The 19,426-nt window shown below is 41.0% G+C and overlaps 2 protein-coding genes and 1 long non-coding RNA gene across 3 annotated transcripts; all 3 read right to left on the reverse strand.

The window, feature by feature from the left end:
• Positions 1-544: 544 nt before the first annotated feature.
• LOC124648862 lies at positions 545-6,654 on the reverse strand. Its single transcript, XM_047188553.1, has 15 exons — positions 6,535-6,654; positions 6,281-6,399; positions 6,036-6,176; positions 5,815-5,948; positions 5,433-5,708; positions 5,092-5,231; positions 4,545-4,591; positions 4,178-4,255; positions 4,047-4,112; positions 3,694-3,813; positions 3,480-3,607; positions 3,114-3,389; positions 2,847-2,977; positions 1,101-1,133; positions 545-1,009 (listed from the first exon to the last, which is right to left on the reverse strand). Exons 2-15 carry the CDS (start codon positions 6,315-6,317, stop codon positions 907-909), a joined length of 1,710 nt encoding a protein of 569 aa, XP_047044509.1. The 5' UTR covers positions 6,318-6,399; positions 6,535-6,654; the 3' UTR covers positions 545-906.
• Positions 6,655-10,281: 3,627 nt separating this feature from the next.
• Positions 10,282-12,609, reverse strand: LOC124707863. Its single transcript, XR_007005010.1, has 2 exons — positions 10,653-12,609; positions 10,282-10,501 (listed from the first exon to the last, which is right to left on the reverse strand). It is a non-coding gene; the product is annotated as an uncharacterized LOC124707863 (long non-coding RNA).
• A 5,763-nt stretch (positions 12,610-18,372) lies between these two features.
• Positions 18,373-19,117, reverse strand: LOC124705409 (histone H2B.1-like). Its single transcript, XM_047237135.1, has one exon. It carries the CDS (start codon positions 19,049-19,051, stop codon positions 18,587-18,589), a length of 465 nt encoding a protein of 154 aa, XP_047093091.1. The 5' UTR covers positions 19,052-19,117; the 3' UTR covers positions 18,373-18,586.
• Between the last annotated feature and the right edge of the window lie 309 nt (positions 19,118-19,426).

Below are 19,426 nucleotides of genomic sequence, written 5' to 3' on the forward strand. Positions count from 1 at the left end.
AGAACGGGTAGATCGGGCAAGAACACGAGAAAAAGGAGCTCCACCAAGCGTATTGGCAAATCCAACACCAGATCAAGACCTCTTCTTCAACCTCCAGCATGGAGAAAAGGCAGAGGTGCCCGCTGGCCCTCCCATGTCGCTGCCCGCGGGTGACCGAGATGGATTCAAGGAGACCGGCATACCACCAAATGCCATATAGGTAGACATAGACTCAGCCCTACACCTAGGCAAAGACGGGATTTACAGAGGGGGTGGAGCCATGACTCTCTCCCTCTCCACTCCGGCCGACGGAGGAGAAGGGGAGAGAAGCAGCAGGCAGAGCGACCAAGAAGAAGAACCGAGAGGGAGAGAGAGATAAAAGAAGGAAATGAGCCCCTTGGAGAAGTCATCAATGGGCTGATCCGGTTTCTTTGATCAAAACACTAAATTTCAGCTCAAAGATTTGGATCCGCTATGCTTGTGTTTGGAACAGTAGTCTGAGTTTTCCAGGCACTCAAACCTGTTGTACCGTGAAATTTAAATCCTATATACTGCACATGTCACCTTTAAGAGCATTTGACTTCCTTTGCTCTTTTTGCTGATTGAATAAAATGCCATCTGAAATTGTCAGTGGTCACAAACCACATTTACCATGTGCATGGTCAAAGTGCCAAGCAAGAAATAGAAACCATTGCTTTCTATACTACCTACGGTCCGAATAAATCTAGCCCGCAGCAGGTACAATATGTGCATGCACGGGCTACACTGCGCATTGATCAAAAAAGAACGGAGGTACATGCCACACACATCATGCAGCGCACTTATGTTCAGCGCACCTAGTCCTGCCAGTAAAAATTCAGCTGATTTCAACTTCATTTTGAATCAGCGAGCTCCGTTTTATATCCAAAAGAATACAGCTACAATTCATCAAAAGGGGACATTCATGTCGGCTACAAACTCGTCTACATCAATTTCTTCCTCAGACAGATGCCATGTCGGATAACACCAAAATGGCTTAGGTACGGGCCATCTGTTAAGAGGAAAACACAATCAAGTTACTGGACAATATATAAATCTGAATTCTGCAACGTGCTACTGAATGCATACTAAAGAAAGAATACCTGTTTAGGGTATGATCGTCAATAGCAATAGTCCTACAAAAAAAAAACAAATTAAAGTTTTTAGCATTTAAGAGTAACCACGCGCAAGACCAAGCCACCAAGGGAATGCAAAAATGGGTAAAAGGATTTTTGGTGATCCAAGACGAAAAAAGTGCAGAAACACTATGTTGATAGTGGATTGGCAGGCATTCACACATATTTCCCCCAGATTTAAGTAGGTTGTGATTTTTGAGAATTGCAGAGGGAGAGTATTGTGAACCTAATTAGCTATCCTTGCACTGCTACTAGCTTTGCTCCTAAAATATGGATTTTTCATTCATATACGGAAGAGATGATTGTCCAAATTTTATTCGCACAAGATTATCACAAGGATTTTTTAGGAATAAGGCATGTGTAGGACCTCTCAGAAGATTTTTTAGGAAACGCAGTAAATTAACTGTAAGCTATTCGGTTTCTTGAAGAATAAACAAACCTACCGATTAGTGACCACTAGGCAGTAGGCACTAGCTGTTCATTTTGCTATGTATGTGCATTTGCATAATTGCTATTTTTCGATTCTCCCTTATCGCAGTGTATCTTTTTACTAAAGATTCCGCTCACCAAGCTGACATGCTTTATGTACATTACAGCTGCCAATATAACCATTGCAAGCAAAGTTAGTTGAATGTGTATAGAAAATGTGTGGCATCATTTTGTGAGGACTAAAACTTGACATGATATTAGGAGATAAGTTATTAATCAAATCAAATCCTTAGTTATGCAAAAGTTGCATCTTTTTAGTTCACTCAGTTCACTTAACCAGCATGCTTAAAATTTCTTTTATACGGAAGCTGCACATCATGCCATGATTAGTTCTTTACCTTTTATTGACTTACATAACCATATTTGCAATGCCTCTGGTTGATGCCACAACCCACTGTTTTCAACATTGCAATGGCATAACCATACTTGGAATGCCATCAACATTGAAGGTCTTGCTTTGGATAAGTTTATGGAGAATATAACTGCATATTACCTGTCATGACCTGATTCCACATCCATGATCAACTTGACACTGAACAACCTCCAAACCTGATTCAGCTACTTATGGCAATTCCCTTTACTCTTCTTCTATGGTTTACAATATGTTCGCATGCTCCTTTTTAAGTACATGAGTATATTTCTGTTGAGATGCTACAATCACTATATATGAGGTTGATTAATGAATCGCATGTACCCGTTTCCCTGTCCTGACCTGATTCCGCATCCATGATCAACTTGACACTGAACATCCCCCAAACCTGATTCAGCTACTTTTGGCAATTGCTTTTACTATTCTATGGTTTACAATATGTTCGTATGTTCCTGTTTAAGTACATGAGTATTGTCAACTGATATTGCCAAGTTGTTTTGTATGCATTCATGTTGACATGTTACAATCACTATATATGAGGTTGATTAATCAATCGCAAGTACCCGTATTTTGCTTAAAGAGGCAAGCTAATATAAATGGACGCAATTCATTACATAGTGCTGTAGAGATTGGATTTTAATCTCGTAATTGTAAAACAGTATTTCAAAACATTAATATCTGTGGAATTGAGAGGATTGGGTGAAGGGGAGGGATTCACCAAATCCCCTCACATCCCCATTCCACATGGGGCTAGATTTACACCCCTAGCAAACGAGGTCTCAAGCTTCAATATTATGGACATGAAGAAACACTTGCATGCTGTACAGAACTTAACATAAGTATAAAAAACATACCTTTGTGCACCGAAACTCCCCAAGAATTCCAGAATTATATTCATTGGTATGTATGGAGTTTCTTCCAAGCCATAGAAGTTCATGCCAATAAAGTTCCCATCAAAATCGATAAGAGGCCCTCCAATTCCAGCCTAGCACAAACAGAAAATGACGGCTTGTAAGCCACAGAAAACGACGGCTTGTAAGCCATACAGATGTGGCAATAGATTTCAATATTCATATTCTGGTGCAATTATTATTTTCACCATACGGAAAAACACAGCGTACCTTGGTGATTTTGCAAGTAGAGATCACAAGATCTTTGCAATTAAGCTCACTTGGCTTGCTAGTCACTACCCCACTTGTGGCCATTAATTTACATGAACTGTAGACGCGCCCTAAAGCTACTACCTCCCCATGAGGTTTAAGTTGCACCTGATCACTCATTCGTGCTGCCCGAGTACAGCAGAAACCTGTGATGTCGACAACGGCAATGTTATAGTTTGGGCTAATATGTTGCAAAGTCCCTCGAATAATTCGATTATCTGGAAGACACACTATAATCTGCAATTAATGATATGATGAGTGACATGAGTCTAACCAGCAATGAATAAGCAAAAGGTGTATTTAAACAATTATTAGCAGAGTAACAACCTTCAAGTTATCAGCAACCTTGTTTTCAATAACAGAAGTTCTAACCAAACTTGCCGAGGTCAGAACTCTTGTGGTAGACTCATTGCATTCTATAACTACGCCCGTGCAAGCAAAACACATTTTTCCTCCTAAGAGAGTGATAATTCACATAATTTAGTGAATACATTATAAAAAGAATACCGAAAGCAAATGAGCTTATAGCAAATACATTTACCAATGAATGAAGCCAGTGCTACAACACTTTGAGACATATTTGAAACAACTTCTTTTTGGAGCTCGCTCAAGATAATTTCACTGAATTCCTCTTCAAAACTATTAACCAAACGCCTGCCGACTGGCCACACCAATAAAGGTTCAGTAGTTGAGGGGTGCTAGAGAGAGCAGAACAGAGTAAAAATAAAAAGACAAAGGAAAAAACTCACTATCCTCCCAAAGTGGAAAAGGATAACCATTGGACCTCAGCTCTTATTTTTCAGCAATACCTGATTGATTATCATTGCAACAAAGTAAAGTGATTGTTGACACCATATGTTAAAATAATCAAGAAAACTGAAAGCAACGACTCACCATGAGCAGATGAATATGGCCATCGAGCATGAAAACATTTACAGTTTAGTATTTGATCCTTCAGTCCTGGTGCCACAGGTGAAACAATCAATAACTGTGACCAATGATCCTAACATTAAAGGTGACCCAACCTGGTTGACATTCTGGATCACAGAGAGTACATATGGAAGGTTTCTGGTCCTTTTTTTTCTCTCCCCCCCTTAAGCTGCCTAAAATGGAGAAGATTGGAGATGGGAAATGAACAGATTTTAGAACATGGAAAAGCAGTATGAATGAAAGGAAGGAGTATATTCTCATATAGCATATCTATTAAGTAACACACCATATATGTTAGTATGATAATAGCTACAAGCATAAAAGTACAAAGGTTAATGTGTACGGAGATTCTACAAATGATCATTGAAAATTAACATTGGTGCTGATGAATTGCTTGATATCATACACTTCCGCAATCTTAAGGAGTGAGTGTGTTTTTCTCAACTTGTGAATCAGACTTACGAGGTATGGGAAATCTTTTGACCGTACTACCAGGTCCTTTCTTAGCCCTGCAACAGAATGGTATAAACTCGTCAGAGTAATAAACACATCCACAAAAGCAAATGTAAGGACATCCACAAACTAACTCTGATTCCCTCAGTATTACAGTAACTAAGCATGTTAGACTCATCACTATATAGCAATTTATGATCATGCCTTAACTGTTCTTAGCCTTCTACAATGCATGCTGTAATTTACATAGCGTAATTTCATATTCTGTGAAAATGCATGCACTTTGTGAACTTTTAACACAATGTTTTGTCAAAGAAAATTCAACGACATGAGATTATATAAACATGGTGTTAGCTGCAGCATAACGTCATAAAAAGGCACTATTTTATTAAGTCCGATCTTGATTAAGATCATTACTGTTTTTCCTAAGCATGTGTGTTCCATGTGCAGAAAAAATAGTAAGATCAAGTAGGAGACAAGGGCAGAAGAGTGAAAGGAGACGCATACATAAGCCAGTCGGAGAACCTTTGGCTCATAAGGACTATAGAGGACATACCAGGACGGGATTCTTTCGCTAAACTGCTTGAGGAGTTCAAGAATTATATTCCTTGGTAGAAATGGAGTCTCTTTCTCAGTATAAAAGTTCATCCCAATGAAGTCCCCATCAAAATTAATGAGGGGCCCTCCAACTCCAGTCTAAAAAATAGAATAACGTCACACTCAACCGAGCACAAAAATTTAGCGACACTGAAGGAAATTTGTATAGATGAAAAAGGGAGGAACTTTTAGTGCCCCCAGAAAACAGTGTAGCGCATATAATGGTAAATTAAGCCACTTATATCATGAAACCATTATCTATTTTCGCTACGTACAGAGAGAAATCAACGGTGGACGCACCATGGTAATTTCACATGTGGAGATTGCAAGCTCCTCGCGGTAATCTTGGCTTGGATTGTCAGTTAACATCCCAGATGTGGCCATTAATTTTCCTGAGTTGAAGCAACGTCCTACAGCAACTACTTTGCTATGGCACTCAAATTGCCGCTGATTATCTAGACGCGCCACTCGAAGAGTGTGGAAGCGAGGTATGTTGATAACTGCGAGATTGTGTTGTAAATCATAGAAGTTCAACCAGCCAAGCTCAACTTGGTCATCTGGAAGGCGCACTTGAATCTATAATGACAAAGCAAGACAACCAAGTATATGTGCACCCTGGTTAGCAGAATGATTAATTTAACACGGATGATGCTGAAAAAGCAAGCAATACTGCAGCACCAACCTTCATATTCTGAAAGAGCTTGCTGTCGTCTTCGGTAGATCTAACCAAACTTAACGAGGTTAGAAAGCTCGTAATCTGAGTATCCGGATCATTTTTGATAATTATGCCCGAACATGCAAAGAACATTGTGTTTCCTGCATAAGATGGCATTTCCAGATTTTCAATCATGAACTACCGAGGATTAGATGGAAATATCCAAGGCCGGTGATGTGTATAATCACCTTCACTGAATGACGCGAGGGATACCACAGTATTTGCTAAGTTTGAGGCAACTTCTTCACTGAGTTCCGTCCAGACACCTTGGCCAGAACCACTCGAGCTGCCGAATTCCTCTTCGAAAGGGTTGTGGGGATGCGAAATTCCTAGGTTCAGGAAAACATTACACATCCGACTCTGGTCTGGCTGCATAAATCGATCGTGCGTGCAGAACTAGGAAGAAGGATCGAAACTGGAACCGGCGGCTCACCTGCATAAATCGATCGTGCGTGCAAAACATTACACATCCGACTCTGGTCTGGTCTTTTGTTTTTTATACGAGCTTCTTTTGCGAACGCCTCCACCTCGCTTAATCTTCATCTTTCCAGCCTATAGCGCAAGGAACAGATCAAGAGACAGAGCGGATCAAAAGATCAATTCATTGCAAGAAAAGGTACTCAGAAATCAATTCATCGTAACCAAAAAGCGGGCTCGACTAATCACAGGATAAAAACAAGATCGGACCTCAAAATCAAATCGCCAAATATCGCGTCCGGGGCGGGGACAGCAGGGTAGCGACGAGGAACGGCGATGGCCCGGGACGCGCCTGAGGGTTGGGGGTGGGCATGCGGCGGTGGGTCGGATCGGGTTTGTGAGGACTGAGGAGTTTTTTTTCTTTTTTTTTTAGACCAACCACATATTTCATTAATCGAAACCAAATAACATGAAGCAACACATGTAGAAGCTTTCAAAAAAAAAAGCAACACATGTAGAAACTAAAAGATAAATCGAGATAAAATAATTATCCTAAATTTGCAAATAAAATACTAAAAGATCGAGAAATACAAAACGATCTCTAGGGTTTCCTGCAACCACCGTAGCCAGCGGCCACCATCCAATTCCAACGCCGCCGAGAAGAACGCAAGAAGAGACACCGAGCCTCCACCTTTGCAAGATCCAAAATAGTACCATCATTGGAAGAAGAACGAACAGAAAAGATATCAACGGGATGGGACAGTAGACACGACTGAAACGGTTCCACAGTTTTAAAAAAAGGTTCTCTAGCCTCGGCAAACTGTACAAATCTCTTTGATACATTTTCTCAAAAAAAAGGTGTACAATAAAATTACTGAGAATCTATATAAAATGTTGGTAGTGCTAATCTAGAAAAACGTTTTCTAGAATTTTTACCAAAGAAAAGGTGTGGGGCGACATTAGGTGCGAATTAGTCCCTAATCTCCCAAAGTTTTCCCTTTGTTCCTGTTTTCCCCTTGTTCGTTGTCCCCACGCGCAATCAACTGATTGTTGGGCCGCACCCTCTCCTACCTCCCCTCAAGCAATATGTGCACGTTGTGGTAAAGTTGAGCAGGTGGAGCCACCTCTTCGACAGTGTGGTCCATCAGACAAGTGACACAGCCATAAGCGCGAGGCCCCGACGTGGTCTGAGGAACGCACATATACAAATTAGAATCCACCGAGGCTCGGCAAGGGCGACCGACGACAGGAGGATGGCCGACTAAATTGGCGAGGAGGTCGATGAATCGACAATATGCGGCAATACCAAAAAAAAATTGCGCGGCAGCGACCATCTCCTGCAGCTCCATGGTGCACAGATGCGGAGAGATGGGGGGAGGATGGCACAACAGCATCTCTCCCTCTGTCGGCGCCCTTCGACCTCGGGGTTTCCCCTGCAAAACGAGGACTCAAGCACGTTGGTGATCCATCGGAGAAGAGGAGCGGTTCTTACTGGCAGGCGCTACGAAGCGGAGAGAGAGCGTTTGATATGGGTAAGACGGTAAACAAATTTTGTTGTCGGCATGTCGGAGGATATCCATTGTATCTATACTTCTTATAAAATAAAACTCCACTAAGTGCAATTAATATTTATCTATCTCAATATGCAAGCTATCCACATCACCTACTTCCTTAACCAATCATTTGTCCACTTCATCCCTCTAATAGTAGTACTTATTTATTATCTATATCTACATGCAAGATATTTAGATTATATATTTTTAACCATTAAACTAGCAATGTCATTCTTTTTATTTGCCGCTCGATTGATAATATCGCACCCTCATGCTATATCATTACATAGTTAAGTCATGTGCAACTTGAACACCAAATAGTTTTGGAAACCAAATAAACTCTTTACCAATTAAACTTAGTGTTAATTATGCGCTCTTATATACGTAATCATACATGATATTTTTAAAAACGTAATGCCGCAATGTGCATGCATTTTTCATGCAAGCCATCCATATCATTTGGTTCTTCGGTTGATTTCACCTTATCTAAAATATAATAATCTTGAAATTTTCAAATACTTATCCATTTCATGGCTATTAAAATTAGTGTCTCAGCTACTATGATCAACTAAATATTTCATATTCTATAAATCAAGTTTTATGTATTTTATTAGATTTCATAAAGAGATACCCGCTGCAACACGCGGGGTATCGTTCTAGTTCTTAGGAACGAAGGGAGTATAATTAGCATCATTATAAAAGGGTTTTCGACGATACTAATTATGTACAATACAATTAAGATGAGAGAAAATTTTATGCTTACACGCATGGTTGTGGGTGTATTATGTACCGTTAATTGTTTTTTTGAGATTTGCGTTTGTTGGTATGTTAGATATTTTGGTTTCCTTCTCACATTTAATTTGTTATACGTCCTTCTAAGTTTTTCTCCCTTCTTTCCTCTAGCCTGTAAGGGCATGTACATTGGTTTAGACATTGGTGTTTGTTATACTACTCCATCTTATATATAACAATGCCTAGTTGAATGCTCGTGCGTTGCTACGGATGTTTTTTATTTTTCAAACATGTAAGGAAGACAAAAATCAAGGATAACAAAAATGAAAATAATACATCAGACAAAATGGAAGCTTGATAAAAGGAGATTGATTCATACATGTTATACATTATATAAATACAACCAAAAACATGTATGTTTCTAAAGATTACCATTCAACGAACCCAAACTACAAACAACATTCTTAGGCTCATGATCTTTATTATGTTCCTAACATTATTTTGCTGCAAGTTATATCTCAAAAAGGATGCATTTTGTTACCAAAAGATTACAAAACTTCAAACAATATCTATGCGTAAATACATGTGCAATTGTAACCATGCATTCACATACTCTTCGGACCATCCAAAATAGATTAGCACCGGAATGCACTTGTTATTCATTAGCACAAAAATGAATAATACAACAACCAGTATCATGTTACTTGTCATGTATGTCATCTTCCAATTCTTTACCCTCTCGTCCTGATCTATGCCACCCTAACCTAACACTTAACTCTTCTCGTCATTTGTCATATCTATAAACCATGATGGTTTACTCTCAAATTAGTCACCGCTCAGGGTTCAAAGTTGGTTAGATCATCTTGCCCCTCCAAATTGACTGCCTAATTGACAACACTAGATGATACCCCGCGCGTTGCTGCGGAATAAGTTTGTAGAAACAGTTTAGTAACATGTTATTATACTGCGGTACAATAAACTATGGATGACATGTTAGATATAAGATTCTTAATGATGATTACAAAATGATCTGTGGTATAAATGGTGTAAGAGAAAATTGAGATGTTTGTAGAGGCTGTTGTAAAAAGTAGTAAAAGCTGCTAATTGCTTTGGATCTGCTCACTTGCACCTATTAAGACAAATATCATTTTAATCGGGTTTCACTCTGTAATTTGGAACTGGTAAAGTTCATATGACAGCTCAAATGAAAAACTTGCGAGCGTAAAGATCAGTTAAACATGAAATGAATCGTTCTATTTTGAAGCACATAAAATTAAGACGGATATCAATGTCACCAATATTTTTATTTGTTATTTCCCATTTCTATGAGAGTTAGAAGAAACGACAAACGTGAACATGTTATATATACGAATTATGTATGCGTAAGATCTGAAATATCTAGACATGTAGCCATCCTACACTCGATAAGATAATAAATATGAACATACTACCAAGAAATGGCCAGTAATTTATTCTTGATATCAAGCTACCACACGATGAAATATGGAACCAATATCAGTTAAATAAAAATCTGCATAGTATACTAAACTGAAGGGAAAATAATATATACATTCATCTCATAGCACACCATTAGGTACTTATCGTACCGCGCTAGTGTAGCTAGGAAAATGAAGTAAGCAAGAAGATATATACCGCAGAAGGAACCAACAAAACCTTAGGTAGAAATATAAGAATCTCATCATAATTTTAAAATAATCTGTTGTAATAGAAAAACTCCTCCACGGTAAGAAAGGTCTGTGATATTGATCACCACAATCAAAATGAAGTAAGCAATAAAAATATATATTGTAGAAGGAACCAACAAACCTCAGGTAGAAATATAAGAATCTGACCATAATTTTAAAATAATCTGTTGTAATAGAAAAACTCCTCTACAGCAAGAAAGAGATCTTTGATATTCATCACCACATTTCTCTAGTGCCTTATATAGTCTGCAATAAATCATAAATGGGAAATATTATCTTCTAGGGAACAATACAACAGTTAAATCATTAGAATAAATTCATAAGGAATGCCAGGGAATATCAGCTGCTTTCTTGGATAGAAGGGTCGGGCAGAAACTCAAGAAGCACTGAAGTGTACCTAAGCAGATCATCACAAAAGAGGTGCCAACAGCCCATCCACCTTGCCGCCGATCGCGCAGCAAGGGCCAGCAGAAAGACGTGTCGGGGAGTACATCAACACGCGACACTGACATGAGCCGAAGGACACGGCGGCGGCAGATTTGAGCGGCAGCATGAGGAGCTCAGAGAAAGAGATGCGTTTCTTGAACGCTTCACACGGTGGATAAGCAATGCAAGCTGACCATACATAAATAGGAAGAGGCTCATGTTATTTTTCAGCTTGGCATAGCGTTGGAGGAAGAGAACTTAAAAGAGCAAGGAGAGAAGTGCTCAAGTGGCAACGCAAGGAGGTAATTAATTACTAGGCGTTTAGTAGTCATTTATCTGTTGAGAGAAGATGTAACATGCAGAGACCATGAACAGCCACGGGAGAACTGAACAGGTGAATTGCCTTTAAATGAGGAAATAAAGAGAGGGATTCCTGGAGAATATGATACGGCCACCATGCTGCAGCGTTGGAATATTAGAAGAAAAAAATAATGACATCAGAGATGACATGGCTGAGCTGCATGATGTGGCAGGATATGATTGCTCAGACATGAACAAAAACTGTAGTAATTTGTTGGCATGGAGCTGAAACTGCCCAAGTGATGTGGCATGCTTGCATGCTGAGAGAATTACCCTTAGTGGGTTGCTCCTATTTCGTTGCGGCGGAAATTAATGCAGATAATATAATGTGTTTTGAATAAACTTTTTGGTCAAAAGTATAGTCACTTTTCGGTTAAAAGCGGGACAGTGGGCAATGTGTGAAATACAATTCTATCTGCAATAAACTACTATGCCAATCAGTAATTGTGTTGAATATATACTATCGAAACGGTACAAAAAAATCTATTAGATGACTAAGTAAGTGAGAGTAATTTGCATCATTACTACAGTAAAGTAAGTGAGAATACATATAAGTTACAGGTCAGATTTGTTTTTGACGGTACTAATCTCCATGCAATTGGTATATTCAACAATCTTTTCTACAAAGGCAAGAACAACCCAATGCATTTTACCTTCCAATAATGTGTTTTGAGACTTGGGAGCATAATTAAATATTTGAGAGATACTAAAGGCAGTAGAGATATTAAATGTAACCAGTTTATGTATATAACAGAAAGTTTCTCCTCTCCCTGAATCAAGCAGAAGCACACAGATTCAGATTACTAACATCTTTAGCCAAAATCAATATTGTGCTGCTATGAATATTGTTAACCACATGGTTCCTGAAATGAAGGCCGGGGGACAACCCTATTTTCTAAATAAGAAATGCGGCATCGTTGCATGAAGAGACAATAAAGAAGCTAGTCAGGAAACACTGATAAACCTTCAGTTCAAGAAAATTGGAGACATGTGAAACACAAAATTGCCTGGTAGAAAAGCTAACTTTAGGTAGATTTACTAAGCGGCATCTTGTCGAATACCTACCGGGCAGAAGAAACATCACTAATCATATGCATCGGACATGAATGAGTTAGAAGAAAGGAGCAACTAAAGATTTCATAAACTAAAGATTTCATACAACATACAAAAGGAAGAAAAGAGAGGAACACACATATGTAAGAGGGTACCTTTTTGGAGCCTCGCGGAGTGCTATTTCCGTTGATACTTAAGATTCAGCTGGACCAAAAAATGATGTTAACCACCAGAAACATGAAATTATATTGCGGGTCTGAGGCAGACCAGAGGTAGTACACCATGAATGGACATGGGGAAGCAGGGAAGCAGAGGGTTGGTCATCCATCTATCATGGGGAGAGACAACGGAACTTCAAAATCGTCCAACCAAGAGCGGCGGTGTCCCGGGCAAAATCTGCTGGATATGCGAAATCAGGACCAGCGGAGGAAGAAACCGGAACATCTCTCGAGCAGGAGGCAGGAATGAGCTGTGAGGAGGATGGGAATGGAGCAGCTGTAGTATTTAAATTATAGAACAAACCTCCATTAATTATGGCTGCAGGCCTTTGCGTTTGATGTGGAAGACGAAAGAGATGGGAATCCATCAGTTTCTTCCGCACCATAGAAACGAAATCTGCTGGTGGAGAAGATAAAGAGGGAGATGGGAATCAATCACCGAAAGTAATTGGAGAGTTAGAGAAGTAGTAATTGGCGTGTGCCTTTAAGACGGCGGCGGCGGAAGAAATTTTCCGAGCAGTGGTGGGGGAGAGATCAATGGGGAGAGACAGAGTAGTGGCCAGGAAGAGGAACAGCGTCGGCCGGTTCATGAGCCCATCTCGACCAGGCGCCTCGCTCTGGCGAGCAAGAGGCATCGGTGGCTTCATGCGTGTCCATCTGGCCCAATAAACTGGTGCCGTAAGCTGGGAACCAAGGAAGGTGAAAACTTCTAATAGGGTGACGTGGCTTGATGTGAGATCAGCAAAATGGGGCTATCTATTAAGAAAGAGAAGATAAGTTGTACTTGTACATCTATACTATTATATGATCTAGACATCAATCAGATTCCTCGGCCCTAGGAAATCATGCATAGCATTTGTTCACAAGCAAGAGATTTTAGTATTCACTGAGGAGAAGAAACATCATATCATTCATGAGGTACAAGCAAATAAGATAGTATATGATCTTGTGGAAGAATAATTTGGAACTCAAATTTGTTCGTGAGGTTTACTTGGACAAGAAATATGTAGCACCTACATGCCTACATCCCCGTCCAGCACCTACGGCTCCAACTCCGGCCAGGCAGCACCTCCATCCCCGTCCAGCACCTACGCCCCAGGCCAGATCAGGCTCCTACTCTGGCAAGGCAGCACCTCCATCCCCATCCAACACCTCCGCCCCAGGCCACTCCGGCACGGCCCAGATGAGTTGGCCTCTTCTCCTCCGGCAAGACAAACATTTCGGCACGTGACAGCATGGCACGACATCGCTCTGATTCTACTCTTCTCCTCCGGCACTGCAACAATATATAATTGACTCACATCAGTATGGTAATCCCGGACCTCAACAGTACTCCACCTGACAATCAAAAAGATGATCAAGATGCTGGAGTAGATGATCAAATGGAAGAACAAGATGTTGGAGTAGATGAACACTATCGACAATGGCGAGTCGGGAAACACTGTCGATGCCATGCATGCTGGGAATAGCAGCTTTGAATGAGCGCGAGAGCTGCACCATATTCGGTCCCATCCGAGTCTGGGCGACGGCATCACCGCACAAACCCGCAATACTGATCCAGGGAAGGTGTGGTGTCATATAAAAAGGCTGCATGTTTGTATTCTGAGTGAAAGAACATAAGAGTTTATCTGCAAGGACAAAATAATTCAGAGTAAAAAATATGATGCACATATAGGAGTACTACAAATATCTGCAATAATTCAGTGTATAAATGATAGCATGAATAAATCTAGTCCAGAAGAAGGTACTAGCTGCAAAATCAAAGTAATTTACTCCAGTAATACATGAATATTTTAACAAGAATTGGTAGAGCAACTGATATTTTATTTACTCCCATATGCACAAGCAAATTGTACAAGTCCATACTCATGGGAATAGCTAGCTACTGATTTATTAGTTTTTTGAGGGAATACTGATTTATTAGTGTGAATGAAGATATATCACAAGTGCACAAGCAAATTAGAGGGCCGGGACTATCCAAGCCCAAGATACAGATAAACAAAAAAATCGTGCAGAAATGAAAATTGTGCTCTGAAGTTGGTGGAGGTCACTGAGTTGGACCAAACTACTGTATTAAAAGTTTGCTAGTGCAGCATATTCAGAGTATTCATATACTCCAAAAATTCACAGAAATATGGAGTACTCCACTAATTATCACAATGTAATCATCACAGAAATATGGAGTACAGTAGTTACTGAATATTGACAATACAAGCAAGAAGAAAAAGATGCAGTGTACAAGCAGATCAATATGCAGTGGCTACTCACAGCAAGATTCACCCAGTACATACACATCCCAAGGAAGCAGTGCATATTACCGAAGCAATCAGTAAATGATGATCCAACTCGAGAGATCAAAGTTTTACTCAAGCAAATAGTGCATATTACTCACGCTTGTCAAAATTTGGGCGGGTAAATGGTATGCGGGTATGGATTCTACGATCCCATACCAGTCCCACTCTACCCAATGGGTATGATATTTTCTCATTTACGCACCCACGGGTATTTCTTTGTTCCATACCCGTACTTCTAATGGGTTTTTACCCGGTGAGTACGGAGGCATGGGTACCCATTGACATCCCTATTCCCTGCAGATCAGGTGGCATCGTTATTGTTCCCACAGACCCGGCTTATAAAATTGCCACCTTTGACCGTGAGCTGTGAGGACCGAGATGGGATTCAAGCGAGGAAGAAGGCGGCGGTGGAGAGAGAGGGAAGGTAGGTAGGCAGGATGCAGACCATGGAGGGCAGGGAGAGGAGTGAGACCGCAACGGAGCAGAAGGGAGAGGGAGACGAGCGAGACCGTGATGCGATGCGACGCGACAGAGGCTAAGTTTGGAAACCCGGGATATTTCCATGTCTACGAAAAACTGAACGTGGAATCCTCCAACTTATATTAAAAAATGGAGGGAGTAGTCCGCTAACATATGAAGTGCTGCAAATTCGCTATAAAAATCACATCTGTGCTGCCAGTGCCAATAATAAACATGTGCAGCTATACTGTTGTCTGAGTCAGGATTTTGCTCAAACATTCTGAGCAAAATGATTGTACCTTAAACTGGAAGTAGAACATAATTGTATTGTGGGCAAAATGTTGGTTCTGTAAACATGAAAGAGATCTTACAGGATATACAACCCTAGCAATAGACCAGGTAAGATCGATACTGCTGAACAGCACTATGCATCATGTTAGACACTTCAGCTACGGCCTACATGTATGGTTCTTGCTGACTACTACAAAACTCAACAGGTGCAGAAATGTAGGGATCCACGAATTGATCCAACCATCACAGATATACAATGGACAGCAAGAGCAACACACAGAAGTCACATATAATAGCAGAAATGCATTATTAAAAGATCAGATCAAAATGGCAAAACCAGCAGCACGACTCCATACTAAAAATCATCCCTCCATCAATTCCCATCAAACAGTACATAATGTAATGGTTAATTCAGATAAGAGCCATGGATTCAAATGGGAGTTGATACAGATGTCACTGCATACTTCTAGTCTGATACAACTACACATCTTACATGCAACCAATTCTAGCAAGCAGTAGGTAACATGATCAAGTATACTATGGTCTGATCCTTAAACTGGAAATAATAATATACAGTATTCTACTGTGAGCAAACCCATATTCTTTAAACATGAAACAGACATCAACAGGAAATACTATCTTAACAATACCCTAGGCAAAAATGATACTACTCAACAGAGGTTCGCATCAGGTCAGACACATAGCTAAGGCCTATATGGTTCTTGACGTCTACTTCTAAATAATTCTAAAACATGTACCGATCAATAGAGACTCATAATATAATCCACCCATTCGAGAATAATTCCTGGCCATGGACAGCCCAGCCCGAGGGCTGGTCCAAAAAAACCCAGGCCTGGGTCTGAAACTGTTTGGCCCGACAGCTTGGCCTGGTCAGGCCTGGGTAGCCCAGAAACTGTCTTTAACAAAGCAGCCCAGCCCGATAGGCCGACGGGCTTTCTGGGTATTTGGCAGGGACAGGCTCAGGCCTAATTTTTCAACGTCAGGCTTTTCTATGGGGCGCTAACCCCAACCTAAACGGATAAACATGGCCAAACTACCACTTTAGTGTCCACAGCCCGACCCAAACAGACCGAAACAGACACAAATGGCATAATACTAGATTTTGCAATAATGGAGTACATACTAGTAGTATAGACTCCTTTTTACCTTTACAATACAGATTTCCCCTAGCGTTTCATCTCAAACAATTGCGGCCAGCATGCTTCATGCAAAGAACAAACAGACTGAAATGGCACTCACTATGTCCAAGCTTAACAAACAGAAATCGAACTCACCATGTCCAAGCTTGATGCAGAACTGAAACTCTACCATGCGTCTAGTCAAGAAAAACTGACAATGATCTATACATCAATCAACAGAGAATTTCCGTGCACATTCATTTACTTCCTGCAAGATTGTTAGATTGTTTCCATGTATTTGTAAGAGCTGATTGTCAGGTTACACTGGATACGGATGCTAGTGCATATTTTATTCCAACAAGGCACATATCAGGCGTGCAAACAATTTCTAGCAAGCGTAGGTATTAAGATTCTAATCCCAACATACAACAACACTTGCAATACAATTCCCGCAAAAAAAAAAAAAGACATTCAAAATGAATGCAAAATCAAAGTTCCTTAAACTGGAAACAGAACACAATTGTATTATGAGCAAAATGTTGGTTCCTTAAACATGAAAGAGATCTTACAGGAAATACAACCCTAGCAATAGACCAAGATTGATACTACTGAACAGCATTATGCATCAGGTTAGACACTTCAGCTACAATCTACATGTATGGTTCTTGCAGACTACTACAAAATTCAACAGGTGCAGAAAATTATAAATCCACGAAATAATCCAACCATCACAGGTATACAATGCACAGACAGAGCAACACGCTGAAATACATTATTAAAAATTCAGATAAACAGGAAAAACCAGCATCACCACTACACCCAATACCCATCAAACAGGACATAATGTACTGTTTGATTCTGATAAGACCTATTGCAAATAAGAGTTCATTCAGAACATAATGTACTGTTTGATTCTGATAAGACCTATGGCATATATTGATCGGTATATATGCCACTGCATACTTCTAGTCTGATACAAGCTGTAGGTATAAGAGACTGGAAATTTCTACTCTCAACTCTCAAACACAATATAAATGGAACACGAGGCATTCAAAATCAACAGATGAACATCCAGCTGGAATGCTTTCTAATGTATATATGCCTACACTGCTGCAGTGCAGGTAACCAAAGCCATACAGTTTTCTTAAGGGAAGTCATTCAGCAAGTTTTCTTGATTATTAAACACAGTTAAATCGTCAGCATCAACAGCAAAATAAGGCTACGTAACCCCTGTACGTAACTAGCAGTAACCCATACAGTAGGCCACAGGGCAATTAGTACACTAATATATAGGCAATGCCAATTGCAAGAATGAACACGAGCAAGTATACTATGGTCTTATCCTTGAACTGGAAATACAGTTTATTCTACTGTGAGCAAAACAAGTATTCTTTGAACATGATATCAGCAGGAAATACAACCTTAGCAATACCCTAGGCAAGAATGATACTAAACAATCTCTTACAACCACACATAAATCCACTGATAACCAAATAGTAAATAATATATCCAGTTCCTATCGATTCAGATGATCTATATGATTCGCGTGATCATATAGGCAGCATATAACAACGAGAATTAGAAGAAGTACCATGCCTAGGAGTGCACCCACATGGATCCACAAAATCATCAGCATTGGACGTAACGCAGCAGTAGAGCAAAGTTATTATTCAGATACAGCAAGTAAAACAGCAGCACTAGTCACAAAAATACTGCCCATGTCGAGTTTGACAGATAAGACCTATTGGTACAGATGCAGGGGATGCAAATATAAGACCTGTATAGATAAGGATGGAAACCATTTTCTTACAATTCAGATGGCTCAGAGAAAATATATAAAGAGTAAAGGTAGCACGCGCCATCACATGGTTCCACAATTGCATAGGAACATCATACTATTAATTGAGGCATATAAGCACAGCATTGCAAACGTACCGCACAACAGAGTATTTTAGATCCATCAGGCAAAAGCAGCACCTGGGATTTACTTCTTACAGGCATCATCCATACATCACTACAATTACTAATACTACTACCAGTGGTTCCAGATAACAGAGACTCTCCAGGAGGGGGCAGCGAACCAAACCTAACCTAAGCGGAGGTGAACTTGGTGACGGCCTTGGTGCCCTCGGAGACGGCGTGCTTGGCGAGCTCCCCGGGGAGGACGAGGCGGACGGAGGTCTGGATCTCCCTGGAGGTGATGGTGGGCTTCTTGTTGTAGCGCGCGAGCTTGGCCGACTCCCCGGCCAGCTTCTCGAAGATGTCGTTGATGAAGGAGTTCATGATGGACATGGCCTTGGAGGAGATGCCGATGTCAGGGTGCACCTGCTTGAGCACCTTGAAGATGTAGATCTTGTACGTCTCGACGGACTTCTTGTTCTTCTTCTTCGACTTCTTGTCCACGCCGCCGCCCTCCTTGGCCGCGGTCTTACCGGCGGGGAGGCTCTTCCCGGCCTTGGGCTTCTTCGCGGCGGGCGCCTTCGCGGCCGGCTCAGACGCCGGCTCCTCCTCCGCGGGCTTCTTCGCCGCCGGCTTCTTCTCCGCCTTGGGCGCCATCGGAGCGGCTGGTGGTGGTGGGGATTGGATTTGGGGTTTGCGTGTGCGAGGAGATGGATTGGGGAATTTGGGTTGCGGTGTGGGGAAGAAGGAGACGGGGGTGGTATATTTATAGCGGTGAGGCGGTCGGCGGTGATTGGTCCAAGGGTTGGTGCCGCGGATCGGTGACGTGGACAGTATCAGGCGGTTCGCACCGCTTTCGCTGGACGGGTGGGATGCGTTTCGGCCCGGATCGATGACGTGGGGAATGTCTGGGCGGGATTAACTCGAAGAAAAAATCTCGCGGGCGGGATCGGAAAAGTTTGTTCACGCCAAAAAGAGCGGGCGACCCCGTGACCCCGTCCAACAAAAATTAAAATGGAGCATCAAAAAAAG

Source organism: Lolium rigidum, chromosome 4 (assembly GCF_022539505.1).
Source record: "Lolium rigidum isolate FL_2022 chromosome 4, APGP_CSIRO_Lrig_0.1, whole genome shotgun sequence".
Lineage (NCBI taxonomy): Eukaryota > Viridiplantae > Streptophyta > Magnoliopsida > Poales > Poaceae > Lolium > Lolium rigidum.

What these genes read in the sequence shown, in the direction of transcription:
- LOC124648862 (XM_047188553.1), bottom strand. Translation starts at nt 6,317, where the DNA reads ATGTGTAATGTTTTGCACGCACGATCGATTTATGCAG. An exon ending in AGCACTGGCTTCATTCATTG is followed by an intron (nt 3,608 to 3,693) that starts GTAAATGTATTT and finishes TCACTCTCTTAG; the next exon opens with GAGGAAAAATGTGTTTTGCT. An exon ending in AGGTTGCTGATAACTTGAAG is followed by an intron (nt 3,390 to 3,479) that starts GTTGTTACTCTG and finishes CATTAATTGCAG; the next exon opens with ATTATAGTGTGTCTTCCAGA.
- LOC124705409 (XM_047237135.1), bottom strand. Translation starts at nt 19,051, where the DNA reads ATGGCGCCCAAGGCGGAGAAGAAGCCGGCGGCGAAGAAGCCCGCGGAG.